This window comes from Pinus tabuliformis, chromosome 9 (genome assembly GCF_031772625.1).
Source record: "Pinus tabuliformis cultivar Carrire ecotype Pingquan chromosome 9, CPIR1, whole genome shotgun sequence".
NCBI classification, from domain to species: Eukaryota; Viridiplantae; Streptophyta; class Pinopsida; order Pinales; family Pinaceae; genus Pinus; species Pinus tabuliformis.
Genome location: NC_142307.1, coordinates 478738741 through 478754285, shown reverse-complemented (window position 1 = coordinate 478754285; position 15545 = coordinate 478738741). Strand labels below are relative to the sequence as shown.

General features: G+C 37.4%; 1 protein-coding gene across 1 annotated transcript; it reads right to left on the bottom strand.

Annotated features, from left to right (window-relative positions):
* Positions 1–11428: 11428 nt before the first annotated feature.
* LOC149149297 (universal stress protein PHOS32-like) lies at positions 11429–15086 on the bottom strand. Its single transcript, XM_089445463.1, has 4 exons — positions 14794–15086; positions 14456–14565; positions 12165–12283; positions 11429–11904 (listed from the first exon to the last, which is right to left on the bottom strand). The coding sequence occupies exons 1-4, from the start codon at positions 14969–14971 to the stop codon at positions 11817–11819; spliced, it is 495 nt and encodes a 164-aa protein (XP_089301589.1). The 5' UTR covers positions 14972–15086; the 3' UTR covers positions 11429–11816.
* Between the last annotated feature and the right edge of the window lie 459 nt (positions 15087–15545).

The window sequence follows — 15545 nt, the reverse complement described above, 5'->3', positions numbered from 1 at the left end:
TTATGGACATTTCATGCTTATAGCTGTAAGGCACAAAAATGTCTATAACACACGTGGCAGAATACCATTGGTCCTTATAAATGACATGGAAGTTGACGTCATCATGATGTGTTAGTACGGAGATGATGTGTCAATACAGAGATGATGTGGCAATACAAAAGTGATGTGGTAGTATGGAGGACACATGGCACGCAAATTTGGCATTTTCAGGGGTCCTAAGGGGTCATTCTGGGTGACACGTGGCAGTGACGAGGTCACCCATCACAAATCGGTGATTACGCAAGGAAAGTTCCCTCCTCCACCAAAGTCCCCTCTGATTTGTGATTGCGATATGCGAAGATCCTCTTAGAAGAGATATTTTGTGTGTTATATCTCATGAGGATTTCACGTCTTGATTGTCAGCCAGCGCTATGAAAGGAGGTAAGGGGGTCTCTCTCCCCCGTATGGTGATTGAGATATCTTTCGTGGGCCCAACCTCGCATATCGACGATTGCAACGGTCCAGAGGAAATATCAATGGCAAACATCAGAAATCGCCGAAGTGCGTGATTTCATGTATTAAAGGAAAAAGGCCCCCAAACAAGCTTTTAAAGGCTCTAGCGCCTTCAGGCTAAGCACCTAGTTTAAGACCCCGGTGATATGAAGAATATTACATAAAGGGGCCAAAGCATAGGGGCCTAAAGGGGATCAGGACTCGCATGTTTCGCAACGTTTTAGTGATAGGGGCCAACACCAGAAAGTCCTTTGTATTACACCATAAGAACATCACTAGGCATATCAGAGCACCAATTGTGCACTGCAGGACTTTAAAGGAGTGATGGGTCAGCAGTTGTGGCTTTTAAGAAAACAGGTGGTGCATTCAAACCTGACATGCGCTGATCCAGAAAGGCCCATTGTGACACAGAACCAGGGTCAACGCTGACAGGAGTAAAAAGGGACTTAGTAGCTAGGGAGGATTTAATTATCTGGCATGATCTCCCATACAGAGGGGAAACGAGGTACTGCCCAAGGGTCCTATGCTCCAGTACTATAGCGTGAAACTGATAGCGCCCACTCCCAGCTTTAAAAGATGAATGGTTCAAGCAGTAAAGGCAGAAGTGACGAGAGTCGGCTGAGCAGCACAGGAGGCCATACCGCGAGAAAATTATAGCCTGAAGCAGAAGTGAGCACAGGATGGGCACGGAGATATTTCGATGACATTCTTATGTGTTTGATTGATTTGTTATCCTGTAAGGTACCTCCGTTTAATGAGGCGATTAATGTTTTGTAATGCTTTTGGGCCACAGAGCCATCCGTGGTCGAGACTACATGTTATTTTCAGACTAGATAACTTTATAATATAGATCTTTCGGAATATCAAGCATATGATGGTGATTCCCCCTTCGAGTATTACAATATTTTATCCCTCTGTTAAAACCCATTATGTTCATGTTCTTCTCTGAATTCATGTAATCATAGCTGCTAGAAATATTTCAAACTACCTCACAGATTCATTTGTATTGACATGTTAATGTGTGTGCCTATAACTTACTCACAGATTCATTTGTATAAACATTTTTAATGCATGTGCATGTATGGATCATTTTAAGTATATCTTTAAAATCTACACTCCATGAATCATAGCATGTAGTACCTCTTTTATCCATTATTTCTACCTGTAACTCAAACAGGTGTAGAAATCCTTAATGCTTCAAGCTCTATGTGTTAAAGGTAGAATTCTTGAAGCTTTAAGCTCTATGTGATGAGTTTCTCTTCCTTCTTGTCCTCTCTCATTTCTCTATTAAAGCTCATTAAACTGTAAGTCCTCGAACTCCTCGGCCTCCACTGTTTTATGCATATATTTTTGAGATTTGTACATGTGAAGAAGTACCATAAATCAATGTCGTATTCCTTTAGATGAATGAAACAACCCATTCTATCTTGTTTTATACATATAGAGTATATGTGAGGTCTCCATTTTACTAATAATCATTTGAGAACCTCAAATCTAGATGTGCCCAGGCACTGGTCTTGTAAGCAATCCAAGGTTTTCTCTGGGAGAAACAACATATTCTTTGTAGATGATGTACTTATATTTCTGAATGGAGTTATCAATGACATTTCTTCTTTTAGAAGTATTATTCATATTTTCTGTAAAGCCACGGGTACGCAGATAATCAGGAGAAGTATACGCTATCGGTGATAGGTTGCTCTCAAAAAGAATTGATATTTGCTCAAAATCGTTTCCATTTTCGGTCTCTGTAGTTTGAAGAAGGATTCAAATATTTGGGATTCAGGCTTAAGCCTAACAAATATAAAACAACATACTGGATGTGGTTCGTGGTGAAGATAGAAAAGTGGATAAATATATGGTATCACAGATGGCTCTCCAGAGCAAGTCGATTAGTGCTTTTCAAATAAGTTCTGGAGGCCATTATGGTATATTGGATGTCTTGAGCTTGGTTTTTGAAATGTATTATTCATAAAATCTAACAAATATGTTGTAGATTCCTTTGGATAGGTAAGAAGGAAGGTTGACTCTTTGCATGGGCCAAATGGGATCACATTGCACTCCCCAAACAATGGGGGGGGATGAAAAATCTTTACTGTTTTTCCAAAGCATTGGTAGAAAAACTAGGGTGGCAGTTGATTACTTCAAACATGTTATGGATAGAAGTAGTAATTATGAAATATATTAGCCATCTATCTATTGAGGAATGGATTCGTTTACCTACACGGAATAATTCATTTGTTTCAACGATTTGGAGGGTGATCTTAAATTCTTTCGATTACATTAGGGCAGGTTTGGCTTGGAGAGTAGGATCTGGAGTAAAAGTATGTATAGGAGTGGATGCATGGTATAGAAGTGGTAGTGCACATATTCTTCCCCTAGAATTGGTAAAATATCTGGTGGACGATGGGAAAAGGACCCTTGATCAGATTGCAAATTGGGACAACTCATCGTTATTTAGTCAAAAATGGTTCTCTGCACAGGAGCTTGGAATACCAGATCATTGTTATCGAGTCTAGCTTCAATTTACGAATGCCCTACTGGCAGTGCATTGTTGAATATAGGATCGTGATGATGAGCTCATCTGGTCCTTCTCTCCCCATGGGAGATACATCCCAAAATTAGGATATCCATATATATTCATTGATCATGACCCTGAAAACTTCTCATGGTGGTGGCACCCATTATGGAAGCTCGAATCCCCTACTAAATAAAAGTTTTTCATGTGGTGCCTATTGAAAAATAAAATTTCGACAGGTGATCATCTAAGGCACAGAGCTTTTCAAGGACCGACATTGTGTGTTGTGTTGGAATAGTGAGAATCGGTGGATCACTTATTCCTTCAATGCCCTTTCATTGTCCAAGCATGGAACTTTGTATATCAAATATTGGCTATTAATATTAGATGGCATGGGAATTCTCTCTATGAAGCATGGGAAACATAGTGGGATGAGGCTCAACCTATTAAGCTCAGGAATCTCCCTCTCTTGATATGTTGGGGAATGTGGTTAGGTAGGAATCATATAATATTTCAGGAGACATACAAGACCTGGACCATTATCAATTCTCAATCGGTAGCCATCTATAACATGATCCCACAGGATGAACAAAAGCAAAAGATTCGAAATATCTGCTCAGAATCTATAGATAAAACAATACCTTGGGCACATTTTGATGGTTATCCACAACCTGAGAGTTGTGGTGGTGGAGCTATTCTTTTTCTTAGCGAGGATCACTCTTTCAAAATGAAAATGGGCCTTGGTAGGGGTACAAACAATTTCGTTGAGCTAAACAATGTTAGGTTTCTGCTCCTTTTTTCACTTGAGAAAGGTTATCGACAACTTCAATTTTTTGGTTCAATCAATTGTCAAATTATCACGTGCACACACTCAAAAATCCGTTAGAAGAGGTATTATCCTTAAAATCACAATTTGACTCAGTCGCCCCAAGAGAATTGAAGAGTTGAAGCAAAAAATAGCAACAATATCAAATAAATTCACATATATGGGGCCTTTGCCCAAGGGAATCTACTCTCCCTAGAGTACTGCACCACATTTTATGGATGGTAAATTGGGTAAACCATCAACTTTGATTCTGAGACCTCACCCCGAGGGAATGGAAATGAGTTTGAACTAGTAATCAACAACAACTAGCAATGATATCAAAGAACTTCACCTCTGGCTCTAGACCACTTAAGCTAACCCTTGGAACTTTTATACTTTTATATATTTAATAATTAAAAATATTCAATTCAAAAAAATTTATTTACAAATTTATCAACATTATAAATAAATTATTCACGTTTTTAATATTATACATAAATTATTAGCATTTTTAAATTGTATAGAATATTGACCAATTTTACCTAATGCTTTTCTAATAAACTTAAAAGAATTAAATATAAAGGTATTGAATTTTAGCCGAAATATTAATAAAAAGTAGGCTAGTTTACATAATATTTATAGCATTGAAAACATATTACATTAAAATTTAAAAACAAATAAAGGGACAAAGAAAATTAAGGTTTTATTAAATAGGTGGTTAGACCTAATCTAAATGATCAAATATATCTATCTATTATAACTCTTAAATTAAAATCAATATGGTTAAAATAAGAGTAAACTATCATTGAACAATACCTTAAATGTATTGAGATGAAAGATTATCTTAAGTAGGTGGAGGATAAAAATATTTGTAACACATCTTAATTTCAAAATATTTGTTACTCAACTTTCTAACTTACTAACTCTCCAAAACTATAGGAAAGCTTCTCTCTAATCTTACCAAGTATAAAACTAGAGTAACCGTATAAATTAAATAGTTGATAAAAGTTGATAGACATCCAAACACTCGCTTGATTCTAATCATTATGTATAAGAAGAATTAATAAATGAATTTAAAATATATACATTTAAAAAAAAAACATGTAATAAGATTTTTACCTTTTTTTTATTTGCTAGGTCATTAGTCCTTAGCTGATTGGCATGACTAACCTGTGGCTTGAGCAGTAGTCACCTAGGGGCATCATCGAGGATCACACCAACCCTTAACGTGGTTGGATTTTTGTCCATGGAGTTTCAAACTCTGACCTTTACACCATAGAGTGCCTTAACGGAAGACCCTATCACCATCTACTCTACGCCTCGTGGGCTAGTAACATTCTTATCATTATTTTAAAGAAAAACAATTAATTTCTTATAATTTTTAAAACCAGCATACATCCATCTTAATCACAGATCTAGCATGAGTAGAAAGGTATCAAATCTCTTGAGTTGAAAATTTCCTTTAGAGTGCAAAATTTGACTAAAATGTTTGCACCTTGAGAGAGAGAGAAAACCATTTGTAATTTTTCATTTTTTATATTGCATTTTTGAATGTATAAAATGGATCAAAATTTATTTTGGTATAACATGGTGAGAGTGAAATATTTTTACCACTTATCCTTAGTATGTATGGACACTAAGATTGAAATTATTGATGTTAAATTTTACTTTTAATTAAACAAAGCATACACGTATATTCATTTTTTTTATATCCCAAGTGAAATATTTTATTTATGGTTGAGAGTGAGTGAAATAGTTTTACCACTTCTCCTTAGAGTGAGATTATTGATGTTTTACAATACTTTTAATTGAACAAGCCAATTTTTTTTTTTAAATAATTTTTTTAAGGGACACATGTTTAAATTTAACATGGACATACTTACACATCTCTCTCATACAAGGTTGTAGAATGAGCTTCTCGGCTAAAAATTCTAATAAATTGGCAAGAAGAGATGGGCACAACTCTGTAAACCCTTACAGGGGCTAGGGTTTTCCCTGAGCCGACCGATCTATGCTTAGAATGCGTGGATTGCTTTGCAAATCGTTGTTGCAATTAGATCAATGGTGAATCTTAGTGATTCAGTGATGAAGACAACTTTTTTGCAAAAATGGTTGCCAAACAAGCAGGCTCCTCTTCGGTTTAATATTGTTCCGTTCTAAATTTTGAATCCTCCTGGTAGTTCAAGAAATCCCTTCCCTCAATGCTCCTTTGGATGAGGAAGCTTTCAGCTGTGAATTTTTTTTTGAAGCAAAGTTTGGTTTGCAAGTTTAATGGATTTTGGTCGCAACTGACAAATTTGCACAAATAGATCTATGAGACATGGAAGCATCGTTTAAAGAATCATCTGAATATTTATCCCATGGCTCAAGGTTTCTTCGTTGTTGTTTTTAACAAATATTGAGGACAAGAAGGCCATTTGCGAATCCATGTCATGGTTCTAAGGTAGGGTCAATCTCTTCATGCAACCCTTGTCTCCAACCTTTGATCCAGTAAGAGCATCAATCTCCACAACTCTAGTTTGGGTAAGGCTTCTAAACCTACCCTTGTATCTTTGGAATCTCCAATTGTTATCCTCTATTAGGAATGCTCTTGGAAAGTTTTATTGTCGTAGCTCAGATATAAGAAAGTTTTATAGAACTACTTATGTTTGAATTTATGTGGAGATGAACTTCCATAAGGGTTTTCTAGCTAAAGATCAATTTGATGGGCCCAAATTATGTATGGGTCCAAATGATTAACTACGAAAATGTTTCATTCTGGTGTAAAGTGTGCTATGAAACAGGGCATGTAATTAAAAATTGCCCCAAACGTCAGAGAAACAAAGATCGAAGCATGTAATTAAAAATTTCCCCAAATGTCAAAGCAACAAATATCAAAAAAATATCGAAGGTCTAAATCATGGGAAGGAGCTCAAGACGATCATTATACAATATACAAAGAGGAAACATCTTAAGATAAGAAAGAACCAGAAGGTAAACTGAAAGCTAATCAAAAGCATCAAAGGCAACAAAAATCAATTAGGAAAAAACGCATGCCAATCAAGATTCTCCAAACTCAGCGAAAGCGGAAAAGCAACAAACCCTTGTGGAAAACGGATCCCATCTAGAAACCACAAGGAATTATGCTAGAAAGGCAGCTTCTTGGGGAGATCAAGCAGATGAGGAAAATTTCAAGAATAGCAACGTGCACATGCCAAAAAACAACCCATCTAAATTTGCAAAAAACACGAGTTAAACTCAAGTTGGGAAGAAAGAAAAAGTATTTCACCAAGGAAAACAAGAAGTCAAACTCAATCAAAACAAAAATAGTGAAAGATGCAATGTAAATGTGTTTGTATATTGGGGTTTTTTTGGAAAAATTTAGTTGAAAAGAGCGAAATTTTTCTATCATGGAGAACTCACTTGAGAGTTGGATTAAGGCGTGCTTAATCTCAAACCTGCAAAGAAGATTGGAATATGTAAAAGTTTTGGTCTTATAATCTGGATTTTTTTAATAATACAAATTTCTACATTTTTCGTTTAAAAAGGAAAAACAAAAACAATCAATGTAATAAATTAAAATTGGTTTGAATAACAATCATCATCATAAATTTAAACCTACAAATTTTAGGAACAAATAACAATATCTTTAACTTGATTACATGAAATTAATTATACACCTAATAACAATAATTAAACAACCATAATCTATTTTAATATCAATTATCAAATAATGGTTAACTTTTCCAAAAAATAATTTGGTACGTAAGTGGTATTGCAAATGTATTTAAAAGCATGGAATTGAATAGTGAATATCACTGCAAACTAAAATTCAGTAAGTCAAAAACAAAAGCATGTAACAAGATTGTTACCATTATTATTATTTTTAACCAGAATGAGTAGAGTGTTATATTAAAAATTGCACCTGTTCGCAACAAAAACCGGGAATTTACATCAAAATATCCAAGCCTTCAAAGAGCTAATAATGTCTCATTTGTTCTGCAATTCTGCAAATGAGGATGTGTCTATTCTGCTCACAAAAGTTCCTCATTCCGATGCTTTTACAGCTATATATAAGAAATTGAGACAGTATATATGTACATTTACATTGCATCATATAGATAATGGGAGAAGGAATGCTTTTACAGCTATATATAAGAAATTGAGACAGTATATATGTACATTTACATTGCATCATATAGATAATGGGAGAAGGAAGGAAACAAGTGAGATTAGATGTGCATTGGTGCTTGACTATTTAGGTCCAAGCCAAAAAAGACATCTTCAGAGCCATTGTTGTTGTCTTGTTCGATCGCGTCCTCCATCTTTTCCTTTGTGCTATCCTCCATGGTTTCCACTTTGAGCTTCAGTTGCTCGAGTTGTTGCCTCAGTGCATCAACCTCATCTTCCAATTATTGAATGTGCTCCCGTTTCTCCAACTCCCTGTCCTACATTGCCATGTTCTCGTGGAGTTGTTGGTGCATACTGCGTTGCAGTTTAGGAGAGCCTCTCTTAACTCCCAATGATCCTGCACACAAGTGATGCAGGATGGTCTATTCCTTCCACCCGTCAGAGAAGAGCCAACTCGCGACCTCGCAGACCTCGGCCTGTGGCTACCACAGGATCCCAATCATGAACTAGCTTCATCATTCTGCATACTAGCCTCCATTTTTCGACTTTTTAACAAACTCCAATTTTTTTTTGTTGTTTCCTCCTCACTGTCCTCCAATCAGGCACCCTCGTAGACCCAATGGTTATAGTCTTACTCCCCGATGACTATGCTCAACCCAACTTCACTCCATTGTTCTAAGTAATTCAGCTCCTGAATTCCAGCTCCAAATCTCCACCCACGTCTGGAGAATAACTACAACCCACCTAGTGTCAGCATACAAACTCTCGGATGCACACAGACCCTCAACAATACACAGAACCTCAATTGCACACAGCCCCACGAATGCACACAGACCCTCAACAACACACAAACTCTCAATTACACACAGAACCTCAATTGCATACGCCTTCAGGCCCTCAAACAGACCCACAATTACACACAACCCATCACCCCTGACATAAGAACTCACAAACAACAGCCTCGGCTCAAGCCGTCAGGGTTTTGTAAAGGCCACCTTCTCACCAAAAAACCTTAAATCATACAAATTCAACATACAGTTATGCCTTTTATAGCTTCTGCCGGACAGAGCGTTAATGCAGAGCTAAGCAAAGAAGATGACGTAACCAGGATCTCGATAATTCTCCATCATATCTTTGCCGTCCACCATTAATTCCCCACCCTGGTCCTGTTCGATTCTATCCAACTAGACTAACCTCCCACAAGCGAGCATGGCTTCTTTGTGTGTCTGAATTAAATTATGCTTCGTAATTCCCATTCTCCTGCAGTCGCCCAAGGTGAAGCGTCCTCCTTTACCCCAAGAACCAGGGTGAGGGAATTGAAGACGCACACTAAGGCTCTAAACTGGAACATATGTGGTACCAAGGTGACGCACATCGACACGTCGCTACTGAAGGTGGAGGACAGACTTGCCACGAGGCTCCATGGCGATCACAAACAAGCATGGGATGATGGGACAAGGCCCAAGGGCTGAGGGGATGGTGATGCCCAGGGAGGAGATCATGCCAAGGATGCACGGAACAGTGTTGGCTACAGGGGAAGGGGAAAGGGAATGGAGAGGAGCAAGGGAGGAGGAGTTAAATAAGAAGGATGGGGAGCAAAGTGAAGGGAGGGGGGCTGAAAGAAACTAGGGGGGAAATAGGGGAGGATAAAGAAGCAATATTACGACAAGATTCAAACTTCTTAAACTTTTTACTTTCCTTGCCCTCCTTCGAGTCTTTATCGTCATCTTGCAAAAGCCGCTCTTCAACATTCTTATGGGATATTGGTTGTGCTCTCGACTTCATTCAATATGCATTTTTCTTCACCCAGCTAACATGCCTGATTGGCCTACCTATCAGCTTCTTGGTTATTCCCTCTCAAAACATGGTAGAAGGACACAAAATCAAAGGAGGGTAGCAAATTCTAGGCTCTCTTAATGATTTGGTTCAGGGTACTCTTCTTAGTTGTTGTAGTATTGATCATATGCCTAATAATGATCATGGAATCACCTAAAACCTGAATGGTTTTTATGCCCATTCTTTGTGCCAGGGTAAGGCCCAAGAGCAAGCCATACACTTCTCCTTGGTTGTTTTTCTTCCATCCAAACCCCCAAGCATATCTTTAATGAGAATCCCTCCCCCTCCTACCACCCCATATTCTTGCCACTATTTTAAAGAGAAACAATTAATTTGTTATTATTTTTTAAAAGTCTAATAATTTAAAATTCATCTCAATAAATGATAACAATCATCATAATTTCAAGCATAAAGTGGAATAGCAGACTTCAAGGCATGGAATTGAGTAACAAATATAATTGCAAGCTATAAAAAGTAGAATTTAGTAGGCCAAAAACAAATACATTTAACAAGATTCTTACCATTATTTTAAATAAAAACAATTAATTCTGTCAATTTTTAAAAATATAATAAAATTAGTCTTAATAAATGATAACAATCAACATCATAAATTTAAACCTACAAATTTTGGGAACAAATAACGACATCTAATATCTCAAATTTGATTGTATGAAATTACTTGTGCACGTGAACTTCAATCTATTTTAATATCAATTTTCCAAAAGATAATTTCAAGCATGATGTAAAATAGCAGAGGTGCTTGAAGGCATGGAATTGAGTAGCGAATATAATTGCAAGCTAAATCAAAAAGTGAAATTCAGTAGGCCAAAAATGAACAAGAAATAACAATACACGTTCTGACCCACTGCTTCCAGGTGATTATGATTATCATGGTCTAGGTGCTTTTGCATCACTGGAATCCATACCAATTCATGTGGTCGCGAGTCATTAACACACAACATAGGTCTCAACATTATATACAAATATCCATCCTATGAGGAATGACAACTAAAAATTTATAGGATCAGAAATTATCGTCATGTCAATACTGAAGTCTTGAAGGAAAGCCAGGCCAAAACAAAAATTCTAATAAAGTGTTCAATTGTAACTAACAGTTTACAATACTTTGTACAACCAAGAATCCTATAAGGGATATTCTGAGGGGCATCCTGCTTCAAAGGCACTATACAAATGCCATGTAAGGTAGGTGCCCCAGAGTAAAAAAATGTACTTGCCTATATTTCCTAATGCTAGATGACATCCTTTTTCTCTCAACTGAATTGGCAAGATGATATTAAATGCTATGTTATTAAATGCAGACATGTTTTCAAAACAAAAGAAACAAGAGAATGATACGAAAATTGAAAAACGATGCAAGTACCCATTCTTTCTCCCACAAAGAATGGAACAGTTCTCTGTCTAGCATGCATATCTCATCTTTCCATTATTACCATTTCAAGATGTGTTTCAATATGGCATCTGAACTTATGGTTAACTATATTTCTTTGGTGGAGATCATTTCGTCAAGAATATAACATCCTTTTTGGTTCTTTTCCATCATTTCTTCTTACTCTTAAAATACATCTCTGGAGCCTTCTCTTACATGGTAATAAGGGGTCCTCCTAAGCACTTTGACTGACCTCTGAGATTAATATATTAATACCAATAAATAAGTTTACCTCTGAGATTAATATTATATTAATACCAATAAATAAGTTTAACCAATAAGCGCCAAAACACTGTTGCAAAAGGAACTTCAGCCAAACTAGTCACAAGAAATCAGATCAGCTAATAACACAAATAAGCTTTGGCCAAAATATAAAAACTAGTTTGGCTGTGGCGGAGATACCAAAATATATAAAAAATACAAACAGCGATGAACATTGCAGGAATACAGTGCTGTCATCACATACTGACCATATCTGTCCCAACCTTACAAATTACAATTCGTAAATCAAAAGGGCATAGGTAATGTTCAAATCCCAGTGCCTTACGGACATAACAAACCAAAAGGTTTCTTTGTTTTTTATTTATACCTATATGAAACACTGATTCTCTTCATGGTTTGAATCCAGGTTCCTTTACAACAGTCACGGGGCAGTTTGCGCTGCTTATAACATAATTACTCACACTTCCGAGGAAAACCCTGCAATACAAAATTGAACCATCAGAAATCAAACATAAACTCCAGTACACCAAAGTCCGTTAGCCAAACTTGTTAAAACAGTAGGGTGCTTGTGATCAGCCACGGCAGAATCCCCTACAGAGCTTTTTACCTGTTGGAACTTAGTGCACTAACATGCAATGCCTACTATATATTCAGTGGGGTATTGCACTGGTGTGTTATCAAACAATGAATTGCAAAGGCTAATTGTGAAGCATCAGTAGACTGTAGGAATAACATACCTTTTCAGCTGCCCAAGGCCTCTGCTGCCCATCACCAAACTATCAAGCTTAAGGTCCTCAACCGCCTCGCATAACTTCTCCCTCGCATCACCCCAATAAACCTTGGCTATTACTTCTAGCTGTAACAAAGAGTCACAAAACGATATATTCAGATTCATGGTATATCCAATCTAATGGGGAAAAGAAAGGGATCTGTATGAAATCTGAAAGGGGCATGTGTGACTTTGCATTTGCATATATATTTATTATACTTAAAGAAACAAGGTACAGTCTACAGACAGGGTTAGATTGGGGACAGGGATGGAAATCGGGATGATCCATCAACCCTTGGGGGGCCTTCATGCTTGCAACTTTGCATGTGCCTGTGTAATGATACTTCGGTGCATACAGCATAGACAAGGCATAGGTCCATCTGCACCCAGATTTGATATGCATCTTAAGTTCTGAAGCACGAGGATGCCTGTATCTCAAGTTCTCAAGTTACAACCGAGGTACCATATGAGACCTAGAATTAGATGGGTTTTTGGGAAGTGTATCAAAATAAGAAGAAAAGGATCATATTTCAGTCCATGCAACAAGTTTTTTGTGATTATGTAGGCTACTTTGGTCTGATAGGTTATGTGGGACAGATTATAGAGTCGGCTGAGCAGATGATCTAAAAAGATATTTTTTCTTTGAAAGTTAACAATTATGTATCACTGGGAACCCTTAGGTTCAATTTATATAAGAACAGGGCTGTGAGAAGGTGCCTAGGCATGAGAATCCAATTGTAACCTAGTCTGGAAAAACAATTTACTCCATGGAGTGTTTGAATCTTGAAATCTGCTTTGCAAGTCCGATTAACAAGGATTCACTGCCAATCCAAGCCAAGATCCAGATCTGCTCTGCTTTAGCTTATATCAGATTATAAGGTCTGCTCTGCAAAGGGTCAAATTTGTATTTTCTTTTTCGAATCAATATTTACTTATCACTTAGTACCACTATGTGCTATTACAAAAGTATTCAGTAGCTTGGTACCACTATGTGCAATTACAACATCATCCACAATAGATGAGAAAATTGTCACAAATAGTAGTCAGGGGACCATAGCACTAGTGTTAGCTCAAACTGTCGAACCCTCCAGCCATCACATATGTTGTCAAAGGGGGGGCCATATGTCACAGGTTCGGATCTGGTTCAGTCCCTTGAAATTATCAGCTGTTATTGTGGTTGGTGGTTGAACCACTCTCCATTTAAATATTCCAGAGAACAAAGGGCATCCCATGAGATTTTCCTCCAAAAAATAGGAATCAAGAGACCAGAATCTAACAGCATAACCTGGATAGTCACTAGTAGAAGAGAACATTGGTGAAAGTAGGAGCCCACATACAGGTATCCAATTATAGCTTAGCCCACACAATCACCAAGGTTATACTGGTGATCCAGACAATAGCCTCCCATTTATTGGCCATAGAACGAGTATGCAATTTTTTTACCACAGGCTCATGTCCCTAAATGAGGTAACAGATCCAGGGAACAGATCCAACAATAAAATATCTCTTCATGTAAGAAGTTAAGGGAACATCCAGAAGAGAACATTGCTTAGGAGTCAAGGTACCAGATCCAACAATAAAATAGCATGGATAATTACTAGTGGCTGAAAACATCAGTGAGGGTAGGAACGCAGTCACAGGTATCCAATGGTAATGAAAAAGGTGCATATCGTGACCTCCAACAGTAGCATAGCCTTCACTCATAGATGAGAACAGTGGTGAAAGTAGGAGCCCAGGCATAAGGATCGAATGGTAGCTTAGCCCATATAATCACCAAGGTCAAATTGATGATCCAAACAATATCCACCTGATTATTAGCTACCACCATGCTTTAGATCACAACATCATACCCCTAATTGCGAGAAAAGGTGGGTGGGCTATCTAACTACCACCAAGATCAAGATCACAACATCATACCCTTAAATATGAGAAAAGGTGGGTGGGGTATCTATTTTATCAAATTTCCCTGGGACATACTATCCTCCCCATTTTGGTTATTGCGAGATTATGTGAGCTTTACACCAAGACTTAAGGTCCCTTTGATGGAAGTACTTTTGCAAAATTCGGACCGCAAGTTCATGTTCTTAAATGGGCATCCTTTCAGTAGAGAAATGGTGAATTAGGATATATATTACATCAAAGTCAGAAGTTGCCCTAGTCCCAACCTGTTTGGATATCACCATGTTTTACCTTCATAACAAAATGCAAAAATGTTTACAAAATAACAATGACAATCTGTAAAGATCAAAGAGCACCAACCTCCTTTTGCCTTGACGCAGTGTCCAGCAAATCCAGAGTCTCAGCATCCGGATTGAGGTCATAATGCTTAGACATACTGGCTACTCTGAACTCGGATAAAGGAATCAGAGCTGCACATTCAACACATCATCATCAGTAGGCAGAAAGTCTCCATGATTACTCTAATATAATCTGACCATGGCATCGAAGGCAAGTAACAGAGCCGCTTAAAATCCATCAAGCAAACAACGAAAAACCCCATGGCAGATCTAAACACAGATCCAGGCTCAATATCATCCAGATTTAGTGACAGAAAACAGAGAGAGAGGCGAGAATGAAAATATAAAACAGTTGATTACGTGATCCGGACTGCTCCCAGAGTTGACTCTGTCCGCTCTCCGGCGGTTTGTTTTGATTGACATGAATAACCACGACTCGATCTCCCTTGTCTGCCAGATTATCCAGAGCCCATTTGAGGGCAAATTTGCTTGAGGCTGAGTAGTCCACTGCAACTCCAATACTTCGATCGCCAGGCATCTTGCGTTGCGTTGAGATCCGGTTGTTATGAGTTTCCCTTTACTCGCTTGTTCCTCCCCTCTGCGTTTAAATGAGCTCCTCTCTGCGTTTAAATGAGTCTGTGCTAAAAGGCACCGCTTTGCATTTTACCGTGGGCTCTCACGGACAAAAAATGACATCACGTGGATATTGTTTTCATTTTCTATTATTAATTTCGTAATACTTTTATTTTAATTTAAATAAACCTGAGGATGACGTAGATATTGTTCTATTTTTTATTTTTAATATATTTTAATTTAAATTTAAATAAACCCGAGTATGAAGTGGATATTGTTTTCATTTTCTATTTTTAATTTCATAATACTTTTATTTTAATTTAAATAAACCTGAGGATGTGTTAGTGGCGCAAATCTCAGTGGTATTTTTACACAGACAAATCTCACCGACATTGCATGGCATAAACATATAGTAACATGAAAAATACGAACCCCAACTAAATTGACACTTTTCCTTATAATAAGGAAAAATGGTTTTCGTTTTAAATTAATCAAACAAGTTTGGTTTGAAGATTTTCGAATACCAGTTTCATGCACGG

Excerpts from the sequence above, each read along its gene's own strand:
- LOC149149297 (XM_089445463.1), bottom strand. The coding sequence starts at position 14,971 with ATGCCTGGCGATCGAAGTATTGGAGTTGCAGTGGACTACTCAGCCTCA. Across the intron at positions 12,284-14,455 it reads CTGCGTCAAGGCAAAAGGAG|CTAGAAGTAATAGCCAAGGT; the intron begins GTTGGTGCTCTT and ends TCTTTGTTACAG. Across the intron at positions 11,905-12,164 it reads GGCCTTGGGCAGCTGAAAAG|GGTTTTCCTCGGAAGTGTGA; the intron begins GTATGTTATTCC and ends TTTGTATTGCAG.